This window comes from Globicephala melas, chromosome 9 (genome assembly GCF_963455315.2).
Source record: "Globicephala melas chromosome 9, mGloMel1.2, whole genome shotgun sequence".
NCBI classification, from domain to species: domain Eukaryota; kingdom Metazoa; phylum Chordata; class Mammalia; order Artiodactyla; family Delphinidae; genus Globicephala; species Globicephala melas.
In genome coordinates this window covers 73631493-73656923 of record NC_083322.1, presented here as the reverse complement: position 1 = coordinate 73656923, position 25431 = coordinate 73631493, and the positions used below count along the sequence as shown (strand labels likewise).

The window sequence follows — 25431 nt, the reverse complement described above, 5'->3', positions numbered from 1 at the left end:
GGGGAGAGAAGTAAAGAGGGAGAGAGAGGGATAGATCCGGAGAGAGAGAATATTACATTACAGGAGAATGCCACCTAACATACGAAGGAGGAATGGTTTTTGAAAATCACCGTTTTGTAACCCCTAACGTGGTGATTGATTCAGGCGAGGGGTATCAATGGATACCGAAACTGTTGAGTAAAATGCTATCAGGGAGAAGGATAGTCATAGAATCTCAAATATCATCCTAGTTATTACTTAACAAGCACAAAGGGGTAAAGATACTTTTGCTAAGAAGAAATCTGGCAGATCTCACTTTAACTTGGTGATCAAACAGCATCACCACTAAAGACACAACCAGATGTTACATGCGATGTGTAGCAGGAATGCAGCACTGCCCACGAAGGAGTCTGGCCGAAGAAAAGCACACTTGAGTCTGACTGAGACGCTAGATTTAAGTACCAAATTACAGGAAATCCAGAGGGACAGAGGAGTCAGCTAAATACCATCTTGGGGCTGCAAAAATCAAAAACCAAACCTCCAGACTCTGGCAAACTCTACAGTCAGATAACCCAGTTTCTTCAAAAACCAGTTGTGAGGGCTTCCCTGGTGGCGCAGTGGTTGAGAGTCCGCCTGCCGATGCAGGGGACACGGGTTCGTGCCCCGGTCCGGGAAGATCCCACATGCGGCGGAGCGGCTGGGCCCGTGAGCCATGGCCGCTGAGCCTGTGCGTCCGGAGGCTGTGCTCCGCAACGGGAGAGGCCACAGCAGTGAGACGCCCGCGTACCGCAAAAAAAAAAAAAAAAAAAAAGTTGTGAGAAGAAAGTTAAATATGAAAGTGACGCGAGAAAGGACTTGAGACGTATTGACCAATGTATGGGCCTTATTTGGATCTTGATACAAATACACTGGGGGCTGAAAAAAATAATAGTAACTGTGGACACAGACTGTATATTTGCTCGTAACACAGGGTGAAATGATACTGTGTCTACAATTGCTTTAAAATAATTTAGAAGGAGAGCAGTTGGGTTGGGATACAGATGAAACAAGACTAGCCATGGACAGGTAATTGCTAGGGTGTCCACATGTGTGTTCATGATACTCTTCCATCTACTTAGGAATGTATTTGAAAGTTTTATAATTAAATTAAAAATACTGCTAATTAATAGGGAATAGCTTGACATTTTGTGCCTCTTTATGCAATGCATTGAGAAGTACATGTCATCTGTATAGAATTGTTGCCAATAATATCTGAGTCTGTCAGGAAACAATCACATAAGCTCAGAATATGTGACATTCTACAAGGAAGTTTTCTTGGGTTGTCTACAAAATGTCAGTTATGAAAAGCAACAAAAAATGTCATAAAAAAACAATCAAATACAATGCATGATTCTTTCTTGAGCGGATCTCTTTTGCCCTTAAAAAGTTATGAAAGGGGCTTCCTTGGTGGCTCAGTGGTTGAGAGTCCGCCTGCCGATGCAGGGGACGCGGGTTCGTGCCCCGGTCTGGGAGGATCCCACATGCCGTGGAGCGGCTGGGCCCGTGAGCCATGGCCGCTGAGCCTGCGCGTCCAGAGCCTGTGCTCCGCAACGGGAGAGGCCGCAACAGTGAGAGGCCCGTGTACCGCAAAAAAAAAAAAAAGTTATGAAAGATATTTTGGGTACAATGCAGACATTTGAATATGGATTCATAATACATGATGTTATTGAATGAATATTATTTCAGGTATGATGATGGTTATGTGGTTCTTCAGCAGAATGTCCTTTTTCTGAGACGTGTATGGAAGTATTTTAGGGTGAATTGTATGGTGTCTGCAAATTACTGGAAACATACATGGATTAGGTTGCTGCATTTTTTTTTTTTAACGTGGATGATATTTAAAGACAGATCCACTGTAGGGCTTCCCTGGTGGCACAGTGGTTGAGAGTCCGCCTGCTGATGCAGGGGACACGGGTTCGTGCCCTGGTCCGGGAAGGTCCCACATGCTGCGGAGCGGCTGGGCCTGTGAGCCATGGCCGGTGAACCTGCGCATCCGGAGCCTGTGCTCCGCAACGGGAGAGGCCACAGCGGTGAGAGGCCCGCGTACCGCAAAAAAAAAAAAAAAAAAAAAAAAAAAAGACATCCACTGTAGGAGAAAATTTTCTTAATTTTTGTCAAGAGATCAAAAATGGCTTTTATCTAGGCATGGCCTCAACAGTCCTTGTAAGATAGGATATATCTCTAGAATTTGAAAAAGAAAAACTCTTATCCTCTTCCACCCCTTCCCTGGTTGCCATGAGGTGTCAAGCTGAGGCACATTTTACTCAGGTTATTGGGGTTTTGTGAGCAACCATGGCAGATTGATAAGGTCATGAGATGGTAATTCCTACTCCTCTACAAAATTTCCCTAAGTGATTATAACAGCCCCTGATATTATCCTCCTTTTTTCAATCCAAACAGATCCCTAAAGAAGTGGCTGACATCTTTAACGCCCCCAGTGATGATGAAGAGTTTGTCGGTTTCCGAGATGATGTTCCCATGGAAACCCTGTCATCAGAGGAGAGCTGCTATAGTTTTGACTCACTGGAGTCAGGGAAGCAGGTATGGGTGCCTCCTTTCAAGGCAGGCGTATCCGTCTGGAAGCTTGGATCTTGGTTCGGATATTCTTTTACTTGAACATAGTCTGAGACTGGTGGTATCAGTTAATTGTCGAGCATCTTATTTTATTAGTGTTACACCTTCATGTTTCAAGCAACTGGTGGGGGTACCTCGCTCAGTTTTGCTGTTTAAATCCTTTTTATGTACAATAATTTTTTTTTTTTTTTCAGTAAAGGGGACCTCACATGATCAAATCGTCTTCTTTGCCACCTCGGGGCTGCAGCCTGTGGCCAGGCTGTATTTGGAGTGCTCCCACACAGCTGGCGGGGGAGGGCTGATCCCCCAGCGATAGCGTAGGAGTGTGTGGTTACCATGAGACACATGGCCTCTATGCTGCTGCGGTGAGGCTCTGTCCGCACCTCACTCATGGGATTGTTCTTTCTTTAATTCCTTTGATCTGTGGCAGACACAAGTTGCAGTTCTCGGAGAGGTAGATTCCTGGAGGTTTATGTTGGGATTTGGCAGGAGCATGGCCAAGTATCCAGGCTTCCGTGGCATTTTTTTCTGAGTTCCTTTGTGGCACTCAAAATTCCTCATTCTCCCTCGACCATGGCCTCCCTAAAAGGCTGTGAGTTAAACCCACCTAGCTTCCACTGGGGAAGTAGAGGAAGGCAGACAGTTAATTATGTAAGTGAAGCCCCCGCTTGACGGCAGTGTGTGTGGTCTCCTCACCTTATTTGATGCCTCTGCACCATTTGACACCCTGCCCCTGCCCCCCCCAGCCACCTGCTTCCACTCCCCTTGGTCTCTTTCTCTTAACACCTTTTGTTCTTGGTTGTCATCCCTTCTACTTCCTGTCCCCATCTGTGGATGTTCTCCACGATTTTATCTTCAGACCTTTCCACTTAATGATCTCAGTGCCTGGCCCGGTCTCAGCCGTTGCCTCCTGGTCCTTTGTGGTTTGGGTCTTCCCTCCAGCCCCAGATGTACTTCTGACAGACACTTGGATCCGTCGTCATTGCTCAAGAGAGATCTGAAACTCACCATTTTCCCTCCCTGGTTGTCTGTCTTCCCCATTTTTGTCTCCAACTTTGGAGCTCTTGACGCCTCCTGTTTCCTCACCCATCTCCTCAAGTCCCTTGCAGGAGCTGATGAATCTTTTGCCATGTTCCTCACCTCCATCCCTTCCCGTCTCTTCCCTCCTCAGCTCCCGTGGTTCTCATAGTCCTCCCCGCAGGTGTGGGACTGAGCTCTGGTCACCATCCTCCCCTGTTCAGAAATCGCCAGTCCCTCCGTTCGAATGTGGTCAGGCAGTGAGGGGCAGCCTGTTGGGTTCGGCGTGAGTGGCCCTCTGAGCGGCATGGGACGTTGTGTGAAGCGCCAGCACGAGCCTGGCGGGTGGCAGGCCTTAAGGAACAGAGCGGCCGCTCTTGCTGCTGTGACGACTGCCCCTTCTCCTGTGCCCTCACACCTGCCCCTAGTCCAGCCCTGCTCCCGAGTCTGACCCCAGCATGCATTCCGCGGCCCGTGACAACATGCTTTTCATGCAGAGTGCCCTTAATTCATTATCTCCCTGGGAAGGTGCAGGCGCTGTTACTATTCCTGTTTCACGGGTGATGAAACTGAAGTGTGGGGAGGTGAAGTGACTTGGTCTGAGGCCTCACATCTGAGAAGTGGCCGAGCTGGGATGTTCCTAATCTAGGAGCCCCACTTCTCAGGCTCGTGCCTTGTACGGCTCTCTCCTGCGGGCTTTGCAGCAGGAGACCAGAAACTGCATCCATGCCCCCCGCATGCACTGTTCTGCCCCCCGTGCACACTGGTCCAGGCTCTTCATCCTGCCTCCGTGCGCTCTCAGCATCTTTCTAGCCTCTAGCCCAGTTTAGATGCAGCTCAAATGATTCTGCTTCCACGAAGTCTTACTGGATTTTCTTTCTTTCTGTGCGCCGTGTTGCGTGTGTCTCCCTTACAACACTGATCCTTGCCATGGGGACCTGTGGACTTGTCCAGCTCCCTTACTAAATGACAGGCTCCTTGATGGAAGGGGCCTCGTACTTTAATGGTGCTTTCCAGCTTCCCCGGCTTGGGCTGCTTCCTTGGGTTGTCCCTTTCCTCTTGTTTCATACATCCAGTGCCCATGGGCGAAGGAGCACCCGTGGGGTGGAACTGAGGTGGGATACTTGTCCGACGGGTTCAGCCACCATGACTTCCAGTCTGTTTCTTCACATCCCGTGAGCTTCAAAATAAAAAAAAAAGTCACCACTCTGTTAGCTTCTCTTCTGATCTGTTATTTGCTTATGTTCTTTTTTTTTTAATTTTTTTTTGTGGCACGCGGGCCTCTCACTGCTGTGGCCTCTCCCGTTGCGGAGCACAGGCTCCGGACGCGCAGGCTCAGCGGCCATGGCTCACGGGCCCAGCCGTTCCGCGGCACGTGGGATCTTCCCGGACCGGGGCACGAACCCGTGTCCCCTGCACCGGCAGGCGGACCCTCAAACACTGCACCACCAGGGAAGCCCTGCTTATGTTCTTGATCACGGTAGATGCAGGTCACCAAAGCCCACAACATACTGGCTAGTAGTGATTTTAAAGGATAACGGCCAGATTTCGGAGAACAAAGAGCTGTGTGAGGCTTATAACCAGGGACACAGGAGACTGTGGAGTGGATGTTCGCTTTGTTACAGACCCCATTAAAGATGGTTTTTACACCCTGTGAAATCAGGAGAATAAAAGCATGGGCCTTGGTCTAGGGCTGCAGCTGACTTGTTTTCTCTATCAGAACTGGCCACCAGAGATACTGATCTCTCCCAGGCTGACGGCTGCCTGTGACACCAGCTCAAAGCACAGAAAGAGCCAGAGGACTGGCAGGTTGGAACCTGCTGTTCCAAGGCATGACCTGTTCGGGCTCCAGCCAGGGACTTCGGGTCGATGATGAAGTGTGCACATGGGCCCCACTGCCCTGCAGCAGCCTGCAGGGGCTGGCCCAGGGCTCTTGAGCCAGATGTTTCCTGCCCTCGGAGGTGGTGGGTTTCCTTGGGAGCCAACCGCGCACCATTCTTCACGACAGACCCTGGCCTGCTGCTTCCCCACCTGGACCCCACACACTCCGGATCCATTTTAACCCGCCGAGAGAAGCCGCGTGAACGTGTACGTAGTGTGTGCAGCAGTGCCGGCGCTGGTCTCCCTGAAGCACAATTTGAATTTCACTTTAAAGAAACTTCCCTTTTGTGTGTGATTTTTTTTTTAAGCAGCTGCACCACAGCTATCAACAAAGGGATGAAGTAATTTACATTTGAGCACAGTCACTCCAATTACCCATAATAATTCACAGGAGACATTTTTAAGCTTAAAAAAAATGCCGGATATAGGCATTTCTTTCTTTTTCCCCCGGGAAGTTTTTCTGCTCGTCTGTTATGTCTGTTTTTCTCCAGAGACTGATTATCCGAGGTCGAAGAAGTATATAATTAAAGTCAGGGAAAAGGCAGGCAGGGAGATAAAGATTCTCCAGCCGCATGTGCTGTCATGAGGGGTCATACCCCTGCATCAGGGGTAGGAGGGGAGACGTCAGAGGCAGCAGGGGGCATGGACTCCAGGCCTGGCTGCCAGCTTGGAGGAGGCTGGTTTGTGGGTCTCTGTTCTGTACTGCCATTCTTGCTTTTCCCCTCCTCTCTTTCAAGCATGCCATTTATTTTTATGAGTTCAAAAGAAAGAAAAAGTCATTACTGGAACATGTCCTTTCTGAGTCAGCCGTGTAACATCTTTCCTCGGGCTCCCTTGCTACCTGCCGGCGGTGGCTGCTTCTCACCTCCTGCGGGAGAGGGACTCCCTAGCGGGTGACAGAGCAACTGCGTTCTCGGCGGTGGGCGGGGCGGGGCGGGGTGTGGAAGCCTCCAGCCCTGTCCTGCCCGGAGGCATGCTGTCTGTGAACCAGGCATCTCCCCTGGGAGGAGCTGGCTTGGGATGGCTGTTGGAAAGGAAAGCCAAGCGTGTGTGGAGGAGCCAGGGCCAGGTCTTCTCCTCCATGTGTTTTCTGTTCTGTGTGAACGCAGACGCTCCTGATGGCCCCGCCCCGGCGGGAGAAACTGAATTCCATCAGCCCCTACCGGGGGACACCAGCTGATGGAGGCTGCGGCCATTCTGGTTTTTTGAAATTGTTCAATTTGTGGGTCTAACTTTCTGCAAACTATGGAAAATATGTATATATACGTGTGTTTTTATTGTGGTAAAACCTACATAAAATTTACCATCTTAACCATTTTTAAGTGCGGTAAGTCCCAGTGTGCTGCCTGCAAGACACTGAGAGGCGTTATTCACAGCGTCTCGAGGCCTTCACCATTATCTGTTTCCAGAATGTTTTCATCGTCTCATACAGAAACTCTGTCCCCATTAAACAGCGACTGCCCTTGCCCCCAGCCCCTGCCAGCCTCTGTTCTTCTTGCTTTCTCCATGACACATGTGTTTTTAACTTAGCAGGATGTGCGTTTCCAGTCCACAACCTTCACAGAAGAGCTAAGGAGAATTTTTAGAGAGGACAGTGACTCAGAGACGGAAGATTTTGAAGGATTTACGCAGAGTGATCTGAATGTTAACAGTAACGCAGAAGTAATGGTAATATTTATCAACGTGAGGGAGGGTGGGTTGTAATATTTTTAGTCCTGGTTCCGAATTGTATTGTTACTTGTAAGAAGCCACTTTACACATGAAAAGGTTTTACTTTTTCTTACATGTTCATCTTATAAGCCAGTTAACAAAATATAAAGATTTTACTGTTTTTTACGTGTTCATCTTATAAGCCAGTTAACAAAATATGAAGATTTTACTTTTTCTTACGTGTCCATCTTCTAAGCCACTTAGCTAAATGTAAACTCGGCTATTCTAAGGCGAATTCCTGGCCCACCAGTCCATTATGCTCTTAGAGAAAATCCAGTTGTCTTTCCTGGGTGCCTTTGGAGTCTGGGGGGATGTGTCCCAGGCGTCCCTTATTATCCTTATCAGAGAATTTATTTCAGACTTTTTTGAACCTCTTTTATCTGAAAAGAGGAGGGTCTGAGAGTAACAAGTTCCTGAAAGTCATTTTCTGTTGTGCGCCAAGTAATTAGGTTTGGAGTTGATTTGGCAGAAATTTAGCTGTGGTACAAACTTAGAGTTTTGTCTGTGCATTCTTGATTTGGATCACGACAGGCTTTTTAATGATAAAGGTGACCTGGGCTTGTCTGATTCCTAAGGGAAGTCTGCCCTCAGCCCTTTGCCATCAAGAGACTTGTTGGTTGATCTCTTTTTAGTCCATGTGTTTAGTTAGGCCAGTTGACTGCCGACCAGTATTTGAATCTCAGGGTAACTTTGAAGAACAGCCTTTGGATTTTTTTTAGGCATAAAATGTTTTTTACTAACTGGAAAGTAGCATACATTTATCTCATAAAATCAATACACCACTTCCTTCTTTGGTATCAAGATAAGGGATAGAGCGGTTAAGCCTCATTACGTTCAGAAGCTCCCAGAGAAGCACTCCTGGCGTGGAACCTGTGTGGGTGTTTAAAGAAGCTGTAACCAGTAGCGTTGCTTTGTCCTTCACGTTTTCCTGGGGGGACTTAAGGCCTGAAAGCCTTGATGGTAGGCTGCCTTGCTTGATGGTGGTTTATTTCTGTGAATAGCAACACAGACCTGTGCCAACCTATCGGCCTCAGCCCCCCGCCCCTTGGCTCTCTTTACAGAAGTTATTTGCATGGCAGTTCCTGTGTTCTGGCCAGCAAGGCTCCGGTCTCTAGAGATCCTTCCAAACCCTGATGGGTATCATCTACTCTTAGTGACTTGTTTATCTTCTCTTCTTTAGCTAAGTAATGTTGGGATATGCAAAGAATTTGTTTCCAGCATGCGAAAGTGAATTACCCCCAGCACCTTTGTTTTGGTTTTCTTCCAAATCTGTACATTTAGGGACGTGTTACGTTGACTCTGATAGAACTCATAGCTCAGGTACATTTATTTTGAAATTCAGTGAGAAAGCAAGCCTTGTTGCCTCCTCACCCAACCTCCCGCCCACACGAGCGAGTAGTGGTGAGACCACCTTTCTGGCAATAGGGTATGACTCTGCGTTGGTGTCCAGTGGTCTTGTAGCCAGACGTGAAACTGCCGCAGCCGTGGTGCTGGCTCTCAGGTCGGAGTCTCCACTGGTGACTCTTTCCGTACTTCAGTCCTTTGTAGTACGCTACTCCACGGCCTTGGTAAAGAGACGGGGGCTAGACGGCGATTATGATAAATGAATAAAGCCAGTCAGGGGAGAGAACTCCTCTGAAGTTCTCCAACAGTGTCCTCTAACATAGATTCCTCTGCAGCCCACTATTTGGAATTCCAAAGCTACTAATGTGGAGAGTTCAGGATATTAAAACAAATAGGTAACTCCGTACAGTACAGTCTTATTTCTCTGCCTGGCTTTTTGTGCATTGATACATACACCAAGGTTTGGAAGTTGTCTGCTTTTTTTTTTTATTTTTTTGCGGTACGCGGGCCTCTCACTGTTGTGGCCTCTCCCGTTGCGGAGCACAGGCTCTGGACGCGCAGGCTCAGCGGCCATGGCTCACGGGCCCAGCTGCTCCGCAGCATGTGGGATCTTCCCGGACCGGGGCACGAACCCGTGTCCCCTGCATCGGCAGGCGGACTCTCAACCACTGAGCCACCAGGGAAGCCCTGTCTGCTTTTTTTTTTTTCCCTCCCGCCGCTTTATTTTTAACTTGAGTCCAGCTGGAATTTGGGGGGGGTGGTCACCGAGGAAGAAGCAGAGTCATTAACGGAATCCCAGGCGGCTCCTGGTGCTGTTCTCAGCTCTCCTCACAACCTGAGTCCCTGACAGAGGTGCCCAGGCTACACTGTCCAGCCTGTGGTCAAGGGAAGAGGCCAGGTGATGACCTCGATCCCAGTATTTAAACCCATCTCTGCTGTTGCTAAGAGTCCTTTGCATCTGAGATGTCCCCTTGCTGTTGCCTTCCATTCTTACTGTGTTCTCACGTGTGAAACCAAGTTATGTTTTAATGCTGGAGACCTATGCCGAGTGGAGACTGAAAACTGAGGCTGAGAGTTGCTTGAGCTGACTGAACAGGTGCCTGCAGCCGCCCTGCAGAGCTGTCTGCCTGATTGCACCCCATGGCGCTGCGGGTTACAGAAAGGGGAGGAGGCTTCCCTTGAGTGAGGACCCAGTGTATCCTGGGGATGAGGTTCCGCCACTGACCCCGAAGGCAGGTCATCTGCCTGCTCCTTGGTCACTGCACTAAAATGAAGTCAGCTCTCCTGTCCCTCTTACTCATGAGTTGTGTTCCAGCTAGTTAGGGCAGAATGGTACTTTATTTTTCACTCAGCACTCCATTTTTACCTGAGGATACCTCTGATGTCATGCACACCCTTTTCTTTATTCCCATATTCCTGGGCTCCCAGGTGTGCCAGCTTGGCTGGTCCACTGGGGAGGAGCCCACCTCGTCAGCGTTTGGCTTCCAGCCTGATGCTCTGAACAGAACACAGTCTGCCGGTGGGTGTGGCTGGGCCAGAGCGCGTAGCAGCCTGCTCTTTGATTTTGTTCATCTACAAAGTACTTGTGCATTTAACTGAAGAGTTCAGAGGGAACTACCAATAGGAAGGGAGAGCTTTCAACTATTCATTGTTCTCCTAAAATACTGTCAGAGGGGTTTTAAGTGTGTGTCTTTCTGAAGGTTTGTTTATAGGCACTGTCTTTGTTCTTTCTCTCATTTCGTTAGCTCGTGGAGTCAGAGCTCAGTGATGATGGTAAAGCATCTTTCATGAGTGAGGAAGAGGAAGATGAAGAAGAAGAGGCTCCACCTAGAAGCAGCAGGCCGAGAAGAAGCAGTATTGGTCTTCGGGTAGCCTTTCAGTTCCCCACCAAGAAACCGGCAAAAAATGCCGGTAAGAACAGTTCTCCTGAGCCGTTGTTTTCTGGCTCGCACATACAGGACAGTAAGAGTGGAATTCTTGGAAGAAAGACAAGCTGCAGACAGAGGAAGGAAAGGGAAGATTCTGCCTCTGAGTCTGAGGACGACTCCAGGGACGAGGGCCAGGAGAGCTCAGACGCCCTGCTGAAAAGGACCATGAACATCGAGGAGAACAAAGCCATGGTAAGGCCGCGCGGCCCAAGACAGCCACTGCTGGGGCTCCCAGGGCTGCGTCCCCACAGCTGCTGCTGCTTTGGCTTCGGTCAGGAAGTGTGCTCTGGGCATTGTGGGTTCTTTCTCTTTTCTTGGACCCCAAGCGGTTATCACCTGATTAGCTCTGGTTTGGGAACAGAGACTCCCAGGACCATTTTTAGCCCCCTCCACAGTGCCATGGACTAAACGCCATTTACTGTTGATCAAGTTATGTTGCAAATATGCAGTGGTATTTTACGGAGATGAGAGGCCCTGTTCCCAGCAGAAAGAAGCAGTGTGTAAACGTGGGTGTCATGAAGCCCACTTAGAAGTTGCTTTGTGCAGGTCAGGCAGGCAGCTTTCAACCTAGATGCTGTAGTGTCAAGATATCAGCTAAAGGAATGAAAGGGGCCTAGGTATTAAAAGGAACTGAGCAGTTCTAAATCACTTTAAAACGTTTTCACCAGAATAATTAATGGAACAAGGTGAAATCTTTGTGTATTTGGTTTTTCTGTATGTGGTCAGTAACTGTGGTTTCCTTCATAATTTTATACACAACAGAATTTAAAAAAATCATACCAATCATCATCACTTTTAGTATTTTAGTATATTTTTTTCTTTAATATTTTCTTTTTAAAAAGCATAATTTAATGATACTGTATATGCAGTCTTATTATATGTCTATTAAGTTGCTTAAGAAAATATAAAGCCTACTTTGAGGTATAATTTATCCAGAGACATATTTGTGCTCAGTTAAGAGAAATTTTTAGCGTCGTATCTCTCTGTGTCTTTAAAATAAGAACTATGAGGGCTTCCCTGGTGGTGCAGTGGTTGAGAGTCCGCCTGCCGATGCAGGGGACACGGGTTCGTGCCCCGGTCCGGGAAGATCCCACATGCCGTGGAGCGGCTGGGCCCGTGAGCCATGGCTGCTGGGCCTGCGCGTCTGGAGCCTGTGCTCTGCAATGGGAGAGGCCACAACAGTGAGAGGCCCGCGTACCGCAAAAAAAAATAAAAAAATAAAAAATAAGAATTATGTTCATGATTTTAGGATTTAGGGGTGACACCCATACCTCTGTGTAAGTCTAAAACTAAAAGGAATCCTAATGGTATGATTGGCACGTTAATGCCTGTTATTTGGTGTTCTTAGGTGTTTATTTGGGAATATTTTCAGAAATTATTGATAAGAAATTAACCAACTTAAAGAATCTGTTTTGGAGCTCTGAATAACTGCCGGAATGATCTAGTTGGGCCTTTTCTGTTGTGAACATGATGAAACTTGATTCAGGTGGGCAAAATGATAGGTTCCAGGGTCACACTGAGAGTTAGTAGCCCAGTCACGATTCTAACCGCATGCTCCAGGCCTTGGACCTTCCAGGACAGTTTTCATCGTGTCTTCTTCTACCTAAGGAACGGGCATAGATTTTATTCCTCTCATGCTATCAGCATCTCACCTGCGTAGATAAAAATCTTTACATGTGAGGTTAAAAAAATAACAACTGCTGAGATCTTATGTAAACTACAAGTTTCTCATGGCTGCAAACTGGAAGACTTGTGATAACGTGTTAGATGAAGTAGACGTGGCAATATTTATGCACGATCCTTTCTTTCTTCTGAACTTCAGCTTGCTCAGTTATTGGCGGAATTGAACTCAATGCCAGATTTCTTCCCGCTCCGAACCCCGAACTCAGCTTCTGTAAGTGGAACTCCTTATATGTATTGATTCCAGTACTCATGCACACAGTCGGTTGCTAGATGGCTTTCATTCCAGAAAGCAGCCAGTTGTGTGTGTCTGTGCTCTCACCTGCAGAAGAAGAAAGCAGTGAGGCGGGCCTTCTCAGAGGGACAGATCACACGGCGCACCAACCCGGCCCGGAGTGCACGGCCTCCCGAGAAGTTCGCCCTGGAGAACTTCACCGTGTCGGCCGCCAAGTTCGCAGAAGAGTTTTACAGTTTCAGAAGAAGGAAGACGACAAGCGGGGTATTTTCTGACTATAATGAACCAATGCTTCTTTGTCTAAGCCAGCGGTCCTCGCACGTGAGCGTTCATCACAGCCCTCTGGGGCTCGGTGAGAGCGCTGAGGTTCTGACTCAGTAGGTCTGCAGCAGCTGAGAAGTTGCATTTCAGCCAGGTTCCCAGATGCTGTGGGTACTCCTGGGACCGCACTCGGAAAAGAACCCCGGGCCTAAGCTTGCGCTTGATCTAAGCTGTAGGCCATGAAGCGGGTCCTTCCTCTAAACCGAGCAATGGTTAGGACCCCAGCTTCATCTCCAGTGGAGGCTGTAAAGGGCTGATAACGGCAGCAGGTGGCTTCGTGGTTTTGCTTGTGGGCAAGTACAGTGATGTCTCTGGTCTTTCTGTTTAGGAATGGGGAGTTTGGAGTGCTTTCAGTCTAGAGCAAGACACTCTGGACCCTTCCTATTTGTGGCTTTGGCTGTTCAGTGTGGTTCACCTCCCCGGCCTCACAGAGCTTGCCGCAGGTGACCATTCAGTGGTCAGGGAAACCCTGAGCTTCTGGTTTATCGTTCTGTGTCACCTTGCTATCAGGGAGGCTTGGCACTAGGATAGGAGCTCAGCAAATGACTAAAATGTATGAATGATTGCAGGGAAATAGAAGAGGGACATAGTTAACATTCATGGTCCTAGAGCTCTGAGGAGCTTAAAACTTCTATAATTTTTTTTTAACCACCCAAACCATCTAATGCCCAGTTCTGCTTTGGCTCGTTCTGCAGGGGAGATGCCAGGGATATCGACGACGTCGCCGTGTATCTTCTTTTCGGCCAGTGGAGGACATCACTGAAGAGGACTTGGAGAATGTGGCCATAACTGTTCGAGATAAAATCTATGATAAAGTTCTGGTAAAGTATATCTGATGAATAATTCACATGATCGTGACTTATACTGGGAGTCCCAGGCACTGGTATTTGAAATCCTGCCTTGTTTTAAACTGTATCTGGGCTTACGCGTTTGTGCCGTCTCCCCAGGGCACAGAGGTGGGCTCCGAGTGGGAGCAGCTGTAACTGGGAAAGGGGAGACAGGTCTCTCTGGGGGATGCATTATCTGTGGGGGGAGGCAGGGGTGTAGTCTGGAAAAGCACAGTTGTAATTGTTATATTTTAAATAGTTTTTATGTTTTAAACGTTGAAAAAACTAATACGCTTTTCTAACCAACAGAAATATATTTCCAATATTAACCCTGTATTAACACTGTTGAAAATGTATGTATAATATATATTTTATATAACCAATAGAAACTAAAGTTGGATCGGATATCTTTGGTAGGTAGGAAATGTGTTAAGTTTTTTAGAATGGTAATGTAGAGGATGGCTTTGTGTCGTTTCGCATCCTTTTTAGATAATGGGACAGTGTCTTAAATACTGTTAAAAGGTTTTCAATTTAATTGCCAGCGTTTTAAAACCAGGAGATTTTATCCTGAACATAACCGGATTGCTAGGAACTGGGTTGGAGCCGTGCGATGCTGCCCAGGGCTTATCACTCAGTCACCTGTCATCCCTGTGGGCTCTGGTCTCTCCCATCATTTCTGTCCAGCTGATCATTTCATTTCTTCCAGGTTCCCGGCTCAGTCTCATCTGCCCTAAGAGGCTTCTCTGGCCCCAGAACTAAAAGTGCTTACAGGCTGCCAGAGAGTGCCAGTGTTTGTACCAGAGAAACAGCACTGCTCGATTCTGGGGGAGAGGCAGGGCTGCTTTGTGCATTTAGGATATCCGTGTGGCCTCGTGGGCCTCCCCCTCCAAATCCCATGTTCACCACCCACCACCTTCCGCCTCAGGGTAACACTTGCCACCAGTGTCGGCAGAAGACCATTGACACCAAGACGGTGTGTCGGAACCAGAGCTGCGGCGGGGTGCGAGGACAGTTTTGTGGGCCTTGCCTGCGGAATCGCTACGGGGAGGATGTGCGATCGGCGCTGCTGGACCCGGTAGGCACAGTGCTCGCCTCGGCCTGGGTCGTATCGGTGAGGGGAGCAAGCTGAGGACGGGGCTCCTGGGCCCTCTATCGGGTACCTGCAGCTGCAGAGCTCTGGGTTTTGTAGACCCCCCTCACCACCCTCCTTTTCATTCTGCCTCTTGAGACTGGCAGCAATGAAAAGTAGAGTTTCCTGCCCTAGATAGGACTGGAGAAGAGAGTGTGTTTCGCTTTCCAGGGTCAGAGGCAAGCTTTCTTAGAGTTAGGGTTTGTACAGGCGAGCCTGTGTCCCTTTCCTCCAGCAGCGTCCTTTACCTTGGATTTGCCGGGGCCAGGCCCAGGGGGTGGGCATACCGCGGTGTAGGGTGCTTTCTGTGCGCACCTGCACTGCTCTGAGATTTCACGTCTGTTAGTGCAGTTTATTTCAGTTGTTATTCTTTTAGCCTCCCAACACTTTGGTTCTCTCTGTAAAATGAGATAATACATAGTATGATGGTTAGTGTGTATGCCCTTGAACCTGGGCAGTCTGGCTCCAGAGTCTGTGCTCTTAACCGCTGCAAGACTTCTTATGCAGCAGTCATGGGGGTAAATAGACTGTCCCGAGTTTGCAGGTGAATGTAAACTGCTACTCAGGTTGAGGGATTTGAGAAACCCTATGCTCTCAGAAGCAGGGCCGACCTCCTGGGCGTGTGACCTGTGAAGTTGTAAGGGGCCCTGCACTTGCTCTGATACCTGAAATTCTCCAAAACTTTTTGAACATACGTCTACTAACTATGCACCTGGTCCTGTTTAAAACCAACACGTTTCAGTGTTTCTGCATGCGTGATCTGGGGTGATCAACCTTTCTGGACCTTTTTGAAACATGCGAGGGGAAGGAGACATTAGTACCTGTCACAGGGTGAAGGATTATCTGAGGAGTCTCACGTGATTAAAGATTGGTGGAGAGGCTGAGTGATCCAGGCTCAATCAGAAGCTCATCTTGCGGGGAGAGCCTGTTGATAACGGGGGCATTTCTGCTGCCATTGCTTCCCTAGGGTTGGGTGTGTCCTCCCTGCCGGGGCATCTGCAATTGCAGTTACTGTCGGAAGCGTGATGGTCGCTGTGCCACAGGCATCCTCATTCATCTGGCCAAGTTTTACGGTTATAATAACGTTAAGGAATATCTGGAGAGGTAAGCGTCACAAATCAAAACCAGAGGTGGTAATTCCCGGGTGCAGCCGGGGAGACCCTCTAGGCAGGTACGGGGTTGCCTTGTTTCAGTTGCTTCTTAGAAACCACGTCGAGTGCCAGTCGTCCTGTGTCTCTTTGCATTGGGCAAGCTCGGGACTGGTATTTTCCCTATCGGGAAGTTCCCTCCTTTGCTAGAATTTCCCCCTGACTGCCTCCAACAGTAAAGAGTCTACAAGGCAGGCTGAGGGAAAGCTGTGAAGGCCCAAAGCAGCCCTAAGGAGAGGGGAGGCTTGGGCCACATGCGCTCGGACGAGGAGGCTGCTTGTAGGGACGCAGGAGTCAGGCGAGTGGCCCTGGGGGCCGGCCCGCACCACTGTGTGTGCGTGAGGAGTTGGGCCTGAGCTGGTGACAGGAGAGCCAGTTCGGGCTTGGTACTCCGGGGGATGGTTGAGCCTCTAACCTAGGATGCCGCTGTGCTCGTGCCTCCGTCCCACTAATGCTTCCCATTTTTTCTCAGCTTACAAAAGCAGCTGGTAAAAGACAACTAAGAGAAGAACCAGCCAGCTCACCATGGAGGACTCCGACAAGACATGCCATTTGTGCCTAAGATTTCTTATGGTTGTGTTTGTATACAGAAATTCTTTGTAGATCTAAATATTTTTTTTAAAGATTGTTTGTTTATATACTTCAAAAGATTTCTCAGGAAGACGAGAGAGGAATCGACATATATGTATACGCAGGCCTGTTTATAGATTGAATTGTTAAAAGCATCTGCAGCTGATTTAAAAAACATAGTTTAGATGGGGGGGGGTAGAGTTACCCCAGAGAAAACATTGTGTAAGCAGCTCTTGCCTTTGTTGCCTTGATCTTTTACCTCCCAAACCAGTCCCTGGAGGCCAGCTTGTGACGGGTTACGTCCCCTTTAAGTTTACCTTATCACAAGTGACCATAGTTTAAGCTGCTCTGGGTCATTGGAAATTTATATTGAAAATGTTCCCCTAAATTACAAGGTGCAATTACCTGTAGATCTTGAGTTTTATTTTTGTTAACACTTGAACAAAAAGTGGACTGTCAGTCACATTCCGGACACTGGAGGGCTGCTGGCCAGGAGGAGCGGCTGCCTGGGGCCAGTGGCTTCTATATTTTAAGAGAATATAAAGGCTAATACTTCTTGTTTATCTACAAGAACTAGGCTCCCGCGTGTATGGACCGGGAGCAGACTTCCAACCATATTGTTTTGGAGGTTCAGTGGAACGTTGATGAAAATGTGATCTATACTGTACTCTTTTTTGTGTTGCAGGAAGGCTGGGGAGAGCTAAAAATGAACATTTTCAGTAGGGTTCCCATCTTTTTTTCTACATTTGCTTCTTTTTGTCCCCCTTCTCTACTTTTCAGAGGTGGTGTTTGTTTAAAAACAACGAATGCTAAGTTAGTTACTTAAAAGGTACATAAGCTGGACTCTGTTTTATGCCTCTCAGTAGGATAAACGACCGTGCGGGAACAAGGACATCTCCGCGGTGCTCCGGCGGGAGGAATAGAAGCCCCTCTGCAAGGGCCGTTGTTACGCCTCCAGCAGGAGGGCCACGCCTGCCAGGACCCATTTGGCCGCCTTTTCTTTGCTCTTCAACCTGAAGGTCCAGACACGGTTGGGGCCCCTCGTTTTGGTTTTGTACACAGGGCACTCGTAGGTGTGTTGGGTTTCCTGTCTGTCCGCGGGTATGGCTTTTGCAAAGATGACTGGCATTGCAGACCTTAACTCCTTGAGGTAGGCGTCCACGATGGCTCCTGACTGGCTGTCCCATCTGGCACCTACAGCATAAACCCAAGGGTTACAACCGTGCTGTATGTTGGTACTGAGCCTCTGTTTGTTGTAGGCAATAAACGTTCCGGTTTTGTCACTTCACTCCTCATCAGTGGCTTCCTTAGCGAGCTGGCCCATGACTGAGATGGGAGGGAGATGAGGGTGCTTGCTGCCCAGGGGCCACGCATACACTGTAAGCAGAGACTCTTCTTGCTCCTGTGCTAATGCCTGAACTCTCTCCTGTGAACAGTAAACTACATGATCCGAATTTAAAAGGTGTAAACCTTACTTACATGAAAACAGATTCCGTGAGAGAGAATCACAGATGCAGTCAAGCAAACTAGTTTGTCCTTCCTTTAAAGAAGTGCATCTGCATATGCTTATGGTCAGTATAAGACGTGTCCAACTCACCACATTCCCTCCCCACTGCACCTTCTTTTCTTCGTCTAAGTTCAGGTCACTTGTTGTTTATACCACCTACCCCGCCTTTAAAGCACATGCCACACGTGTTCAGATGTTGAAAGTGAAAAAGGAGCATCTTGGCAGAGACTTGGAAAGCATTTCTCCAAGTGCCCTTTAAGGTAAGAGGAAGTGTTCTACAAGATAAGATAAATGCATGGGTGAATAAACTTGGAAGCTACTGCATAGTCTACCCCTTTGCCCAGAGATTCACAATATGCATTGGCATCTTTCTTACAGGCTTAGAGAGATCTGGTATTTTACCACAAGGGTGAAGTTAAACAGTTTTTTAAAAAGCAGAAGAAAGATTTTTGCACTGATTCAAAAGCAAAGTAAATTCAGTGTATAGGTCTTTAAGTGATAGCCATGGCTTTAAAATTTGGCTCACATTGGACACACATCCTACCTGTCTTTAGCATTTAAATTGTTCGAAAGCCGGAAACGAGGTAAATAACCACCAGTGTGAGTGAGTGCTGAGCAATGGAATAAACAAAGGACAAATACCAACTTGAAGCTGAGTGAGAAAGGTTCACTCTTTGGGACTTCTTACCTTCCATGAGGAGCCCGTGGAGGTATGCGCCTTCCCTGGGGGGGTGCCCATAATCCTCCTTCGTTTTTTTGGTAACCTCAACAGTCAAGCACATTTTATCCAGTGGCCACTCGTTTCTTCGAGCCGTGGTCTGCATGATTGCTTTGGGAGGAGGACGGACAGGAATGGGGTAGGATAAAGCCACAGACAGAAGGGTCCCAGGAGCCACCCGTCTAAGCTGAGCATCTCCCTGAGTGAGGCGTGCTTTGGGCCCATGGGGTGTTCTTGGGCGTTCCACGTGGCTGCACTAGAGCAGGACCACCTCCCTGCTTGGTGGACGGAGTTTTACTGGCACGGCTATACCCATTTGCTTATGCTCTGCCGTGCCAGAGTGGAACCGATGTGAGAGACCGGGCAGCCCGTGACGGGAAACGTTTACCGGAGTGAACCCCATCCCACCTCTCTTAGCTGCTCCTGTCCTGCCGGGCGTTTTGTTTCATCTGTAGTGGCCAGGGCAGGGGGAGTGGCTGGGGTTCTGCTAGGGGGTGTGACTCTGTCAGCATCAGGGGCCGCCCTGCCCCAGCCCTTACCAGTTAAGAAGGACTGAGGGTTGAAGAAGCCAGAAAGCCACACCACAGCCGGAAGGGCGAGATCTTGTGTCCAGGTATCCAGTTCCCGACATCGCAAGAGGAGGTCATTAAACCTGGTGAGTAGAAGGTAAGAAGAAACAGACTTGCTTTTTGGTAATAAAGTTTTTCAGTAAGATTAGAGTCCGCGGGGTGAAGAGTGGTGGTAGAGAGGTCCACAACTGATAACCAGTGAAATCGTTAGCTGACGATTTGCAGAACACTGTCCCTTTAAAGGGCTAGATTATATGTCCCGTTGAGATTGGGGACAAGAAACACTGGGAAACGTGACCGAAAAATTTGCCTCCGTTTATTCAACCACTGTTTTATTTAGATCCGCCCAGTGAAACGTGGTAACTCTACACAGGTGATCTGTGTATGATCTGGGCTGACAGATGCCAACACGGAGGTACACAGGGACACACGGGAAAGAGCACCCCCCCCCCCCGTGTGTCTAAGGATGGCGAAGGGAAGGTTGCCAGGAAAGGCTATTAAGGGAACCAACCATCTTCCATCCATCCAAAGCCTGTGGTGTGAGAAACTGCTGTTTTTACACAGGTTCTCTCATCCCGTGGGCACAGCTATTAGGCCAGGTAGGAAGTATCTAAAATTTACCTGTGAGGAAGCCAGCTCACAGAAGCTAAGGAAAAATGAATTTTCATAAAATGAGGAGATACTGAAATGTAGGTCGAAGGACTGCTAAAAACAGTAGGGAAATGGAGCACAGAGCAAAGAGCCCAGGGAAAAAGGCAGCAAAGCAAGGTCTCCAGGGTGAGGGCCACAGCAGGTAGCACTGACACTTCCTGGGACCTTGTTTCGTTCACAGTTGCCAAGGAAGCAGGGTTGAGTGAGAAATCATCCCGACAGACCACCACTTGGAGGAAACGTCTGTCTGAGATTGGGCCGTGAAGGAGGAAAGGCTTTTAAACGTTCACATTTAAACTTGGGTCACAAGGAAAATTCCTGCCAGGTTAGAACATGGCCCTGGGCCTTGCCCCATATTAAATTCTTTCAAATAGCTGGTTTTAGGGAAAACATACTCCATGATGGATCCCACAAAGAAGAAAGGCAAAGAACAGGAAAAGCAAGGATAAAATGTTGTCACAAGAGGGTAAACACTGCAGCAACAAGTTTTTCTAAAAATGAGTGATTGTATAACAAGATTATGCATTAAACAGATAAGGTAAGAAAAAGTGAGGAAATTAAGTTGGAAAAATCACAGAAAAGAATTACAGAAATGAAAGCACAAAGTAAGCAGCATAAGGCAGAATAGTAAAAAAAAAAACCAAAAGGAAATGGAAAAAAGGAGTTAAAGAGTTAGTTAGAGTAGAAATAGGACGAATGCTGAATGAAACAGCACACGTTTAGTAATACAGTTCTAGAAAATGTGAGCTTTCCTGAGTTACAAATTTGAATCATTATAATCAGGGACATATGTTGCAAGAAAATATGACACATAATAATCAACACTAAGATATATCTTAATGTGGACTGGAGACAGAGACTCCTCTGGACAGCCAAGAAAAAATACGAAGACTTTATATAAAGGGGAAAAAATTATGTTAGCTTCAGACACCTCCACAGCAGCATTTAAGCAGAGAAGAACGATGCCTACGAAGTCCTCTGACAACGAATGGGCTAACTTACTTTTATAACCAGCCAAACTGTTATTTGAGTATGAAGACAACTGATTATATGGCATGGAAAACCACTCGCAAATCCAATAAACAGGAAGGTATAGAGAACCCAAAAAATAAAAGTAAGGGGAATCTGAAATCAAGACTTTTAACACACTTGTTTAAACTTGAGAAAGAAAAAGGGTGGCAGTCATAAAAACAAAATTACAAAACTAGGTCAGGCAAAGGATTAATCTCCAAAATTTATAAGCAGCTCATGCAGCTTAACAACAAAAAAAAACCCAATCCAAAAATGGGCAGAAGACCTAAATAGACATTTCTCCACAGAAGATATACAGATTGCCAACAAACACGTGAAAGGATGCTCAACATCACTAATCGTTAGAGAAATGCAAATCAAAACTACAATGAGGTATCACCTCACACCAGTCAGAATGGCCATCATCAAAAAATATACAAACCATAAATGCTGGAGAGGGTGTGGAGAAAAGGGAACCCTCCTACACTGTTGGTGGGAATGTAAATTGACACAGCCACTGTGGAGAACAGTATGGAGGTTCCTTAAAAAACTACAAATAGAATTACCATATATCCCAGCAATCCCACTACTGGGCATATACCCTGAGAAAACCATAATTCAAAAAGAGTCATGTACCAAAATGTTCACTGCAGCTCTATTTACAATAGCCTGGAGATGGAAACAACCTAAGTGTCCATCATCAGATGAATGGATAAAGAAGATGTGGCACATATATACAATGGAATATTCCTCAGCCATAAAAAGAGACGAAATTGAGCTATTTGTAATGAGGTGGATAGAGCTAGAGTCTGTCATACAGGGTGAAGTAAGTAAGAGAGAGACAAATAAATACCGTATGCTAACACATAGAATTTAAGAAAAAAAATGTCATGAAGAACCTAGGGGTAAGACAGGAATAAAGACACATACCTACTAGAGAATGGACTTGAGGCTACGGGGAGGGGGAAGGGTAAGCTGTGACAAAGCAAGAGAGTGGCATGGACATATATACACTACCAAACGTAAACTAGATAGCTAGTGGGAAGCAGCCGCATAGCACAGGGAGATCAGCTCGGTGCTTTGTGACCGCCTAGAGGGGTGGGATAGGGAGGGTGGGAGGGAGGGAGACGCAAGAGGGAAGAGATATGGGAACATATGTATATATATAACTGATTCATTTTGTTGTAAAGCAGAAACTAACACACCATTGTAAAGCAGTTATACTCCAATAAAGATGTTAAGAAAAATAAATAAAAAAACTAGGTCAGGTACTTTCCCCTCCCCTCAAAATAAGCAACGTGAAACTAAAAATTCAGGGGAGAAACAGTAGGCAAGAGAACAGGAGACAATTGAAGACACAGTGAAGATCAGCCAGAACTGACAGACTCACCCGGAACACACGGGGGGACACACAGATGGAACATAATGCGAGTTCAGGCAGGTGAAGAGAATGGCAAGGGCAATATTTGGAGAAAGAAAGCCTAAGAATTTTACAGGGTGGAAACACCTGTGGCCTCCCATTTGTAACAGCACACAGTACCAAGTAAGATGCATTTTTAAAAGACCATACCTAAATACAGCAGTAAAAATTACAGAGCATTGATTACAGAATATTAATACATTAAGGGTCAAGAGAAAAAAATTCTTAAAAGCCTCCCAGAGACAGTAACTTAGTTGTGAAGGAATGACAGGTATTTATGAACACACTCACTAGCCGCAATAAACGCCAGAGGACAATGCAGTTATAACACTGAAGTTCTGAGAGAAAATAATCGTATCTAGAATTCTACGTACAGGTAGACAGACCATTAATCGAGTGAGAGGGCAGTAAAGAGAATTCAGACACAATACCATCTACTCCCCACCACGTACACTGGAAGCCTGCCGTGTACTTCCTCCTTTAGGGCAATGAAGAGGGGATCCAGGACAGAGGAGCCCCAGGTGAGGTGTGCACAGCATCTATGCTGCCGCTGCTTGTTTCAGTGATGAGTGGCATTTTTGCATTCTATAACTGAAGGTTCCAGAGAAAATCTGACTCAAGTCATGCTTGATTCAGCAGCTCAGAGAACCTCAAGCCCAGTTTCTTTCCTCTCCTCTTTGCCTTTTTCAGTGCTGACCACATGGCCCCAATCTGGCCTGAACTTTACTTCCTGAATTTATGCCAACTGGAAAGGGGGCTCACTTTTATTTTAGGATTAAAAGTAAACAGGACCCTGTGCCAAAGGCGTAAAAGACGAGAAAGAAAAGAAAAATACAACAGAAATACAGAAGTTTTGCAAACATCTCTCAGGGAACATCGCTTTGGTGGCTATAATGCAGCAGGGCAGTTCTTACCGTATCTATGGCTGATGGCATGGTCTCTGGATATGCTCTTTGTGGTGAGGAAAAAAAAACATAGGTGGCTGGGCTTTAAAATAAGTCATCTGACATGATTTTTGCAAGTGCACAGTAGCTGAACTATGACAACTCTCTACAGGTGACACAGGTCAAATATAATGTTGTATACTTTTAACATCATTTTTCTGAATGATCTATACTCCATACCACAAGAGTTTTATAACTGCGTTTTCTCAAACATACGTCAAATTCACCACAGGCCATCTTTGCAAATGACCTGGACAAAAGCATCCTAAAAACATTCCCAAGGAAGTCTGTCAACAGCAAAAATAAATCTTGAATCTCATGACAAAAGTTTAAATGGTTTTCCTTCCTTCTCTATTTGTCATGTATACAAATTACTTATCTATAAATCACTTATATAGAAGAATTAATACTTGGATTGTCTTGGGAGAAACATGAAATCTGTCTCAGTCGTCTGTCAAGTGGAGATATTAATACCAGTTCTACCCACATCATTTGGAGTAGGAGAGCTTATTTGGAAATCAAAGTACAGAAAAGAAAAAAAAAAGCAACAATGAACAAAGAAATCTATACGTGTTATTAAGCAAAAATAATCGCCGACTGGGGCTTCCCCGGTGGCACAGTGGTTGACAGTCTGCCTGTTGATGCAGGGGACACGGGTTCGTGCCCTGGTCCGGGAAGATCCCACATGCCGTGGAGCAGCTGGGCCCGTGAGCCATGGCCACTGAGCCTGTGCGTCTGGAGCCTGTGCTCCGCAACGGGAGAGGCCACAACAGTGAGAGGCCCGCATACCGCAAAAAAATAATAATAATAATAATCGCCGAGTGTAAACAAAACAAAAATACTGTGGATTAAACTAAAGTTGAACTACAGTTCCAGATCAGGAGGAGCTTAAAACGTCTAAAGGAAAAAGTATTGACTTTACGTTGCGTTAGAAACACCAAAAGTGTTTATGTTACAACATCAAGAGTCTTCCTAAAATAATAGGAACTGTACAGGGATAAACATGGGATAAAGAAAACTTAAACCAACAGAAGTCAGAAAAGTTTGGAAAAGAAGCAGCTAAGAAAAATATAGAATTTAGGAAGCACAAAATAAGACGGTGGAGATAAGTCTAAAGTCACTGCTATAAAATTTAAGTGTAAATATAAATCCTTTTTTTGATTGGAAATATAAAATCTGAGTTTAGATATTCATAGCATTAACAGAAATCCATTGACGGGCTTTGCTCACTCTTCCCTGCTGTGATGCTTTGCTGCCATCTGTGGCATTTCCACAGGGCACCTTCGCTGGGTTTGCACACACACACCCTGCACCCCCCCACCCCCAGCAAACCCCTGCGTGCCTGGCGGGGGCAGTTCCAACGTGCGGTCACTTGGAATTCTAATGGGACCTTCCAGTTTAAGGATGAGCGTAGCATTCTGGTTCGTGGAAGAAAAATTTAGGAAGGTGAGAAGAAAGAATGTCCATGTGGAAAAGCCAAGAATAGAGCCAGCCTTGTGAAACTTCTGGTGCTGACTACCAAGGCCAAGTTGTGGTTGGAGACAACACTGGCTTTCAGGGAGCTGTGAATTTCTGTCCCTGGCTTTGTGGCACATCACTGCGGTCACACCCCCAAATTGTAGGCAGTCTGGTTTACCGTGTACCACTTTAGGAGTTCACTGTGAAATGGCATTAGTAATCACTGGCTTCGAAAATAAGGGTATAACCGGATGTGAGGGTAAACTTAAGGGTGCCTCCTGTGGCCATTTAAATCTGATCCACTCAGGGAGGGAATTCTGTTCTCCACATTTTTCAGATGAAAAACTGAAACACAGAGGTCAGGTATTTTGTCCTAGATCAGATAGCTATTCAGTGAGAGGCAGAATTCGAATCTTGCTTTGAGCCTGACCTCTAATTGATTTTTGCCTTTCACTCAAGTGAAACTGGTGGTGGTTTGCGCAGTTATGGCTGAATACAATCACAAAGTACATTTTTCATGGTTCCTATGAGGCATAATTCCGAACACCAAACCAGCCGTGAGGCTGGCGATGGCCGGCAGCAGCAGGGTGGGGCACTTACCACAGGGCCAGGCCGTAAGTAGACGGGTACGCCAGTTTGCTCCAGCTTTCTGGTACTGCATCGTGACTCAGCGCAGACTGCTGGGCTTCCATGTCAGGACACAGCGTCAGCTCCCCCTTGCAGGGAGAAAAAAGGCCACATAGTGAGTATCGTTTAATGTGAAGAAGGCTG

At 46.9% G+C, this 25431-nt stretch overlaps 2 protein-coding genes across 4 annotated transcripts in view; one reads left to right on the top strand and one right to left on the bottom strand.

The window, feature by feature from the left end:
- Positions 1 to 17620, top strand: part of CDCA7L (cell division cycle associated 7 like) — a 57900-nt gene extending 40280 nt beyond the window's left edge. The window contains exons 2-10 of one of the 3 annotated variants that reach the window (XM_030857078.3): positions 2419 to 2559; positions 7024 to 7158; positions 10290 to 10664; positions 12295 to 12366; positions 12481 to 12651; positions 13404 to 13529; positions 14461 to 14610; positions 15632 to 15768; positions 16285 to 17620. In XM_030857078.3, coding sequence (XP_030712938.2) covers positions 2419 to 2559; positions 7024 to 7158; positions 10290 to 10664; positions 12295 to 12366; positions 12481 to 12651; positions 13404 to 13529; positions 14461 to 14610; positions 15632 to 15768; positions 16285 to 16315 — 1338 coding nt within the window. In that variant the 3' untranslated portion in view covers positions 16316 to 17620. Of the gene's footprint in view, positions 1 to 2418; positions 2560 to 7020; positions 7159 to 10289; positions 10665 to 12294; positions 12367 to 12480; positions 12652 to 13403; positions 13530 to 14460; positions 14611 to 15631; positions 15769 to 16284 lie in introns of all 3 variants that reach the window. The other 2 variants (XM_060305021.2, XM_030857077.3) reach the window with 2 other exon arrangements.
- The window catches only part of DNAH11 (dynein axonemal heavy chain 11), a 315096-nt gene continuing 306993 nt past the window's right edge, over positions 17329 to 25431 (bottom strand). The window contains 4 exon segments of the mRNA XM_060305020.1: positions 17329 to 17576; positions 18578 to 18718; positions 19147 to 19259; positions 25261 to 25376. Coding sequence (XP_060161003.1) covers positions 17329 to 17576; positions 18578 to 18718; positions 19147 to 19259; positions 25261 to 25376 — 618 coding nt within the window.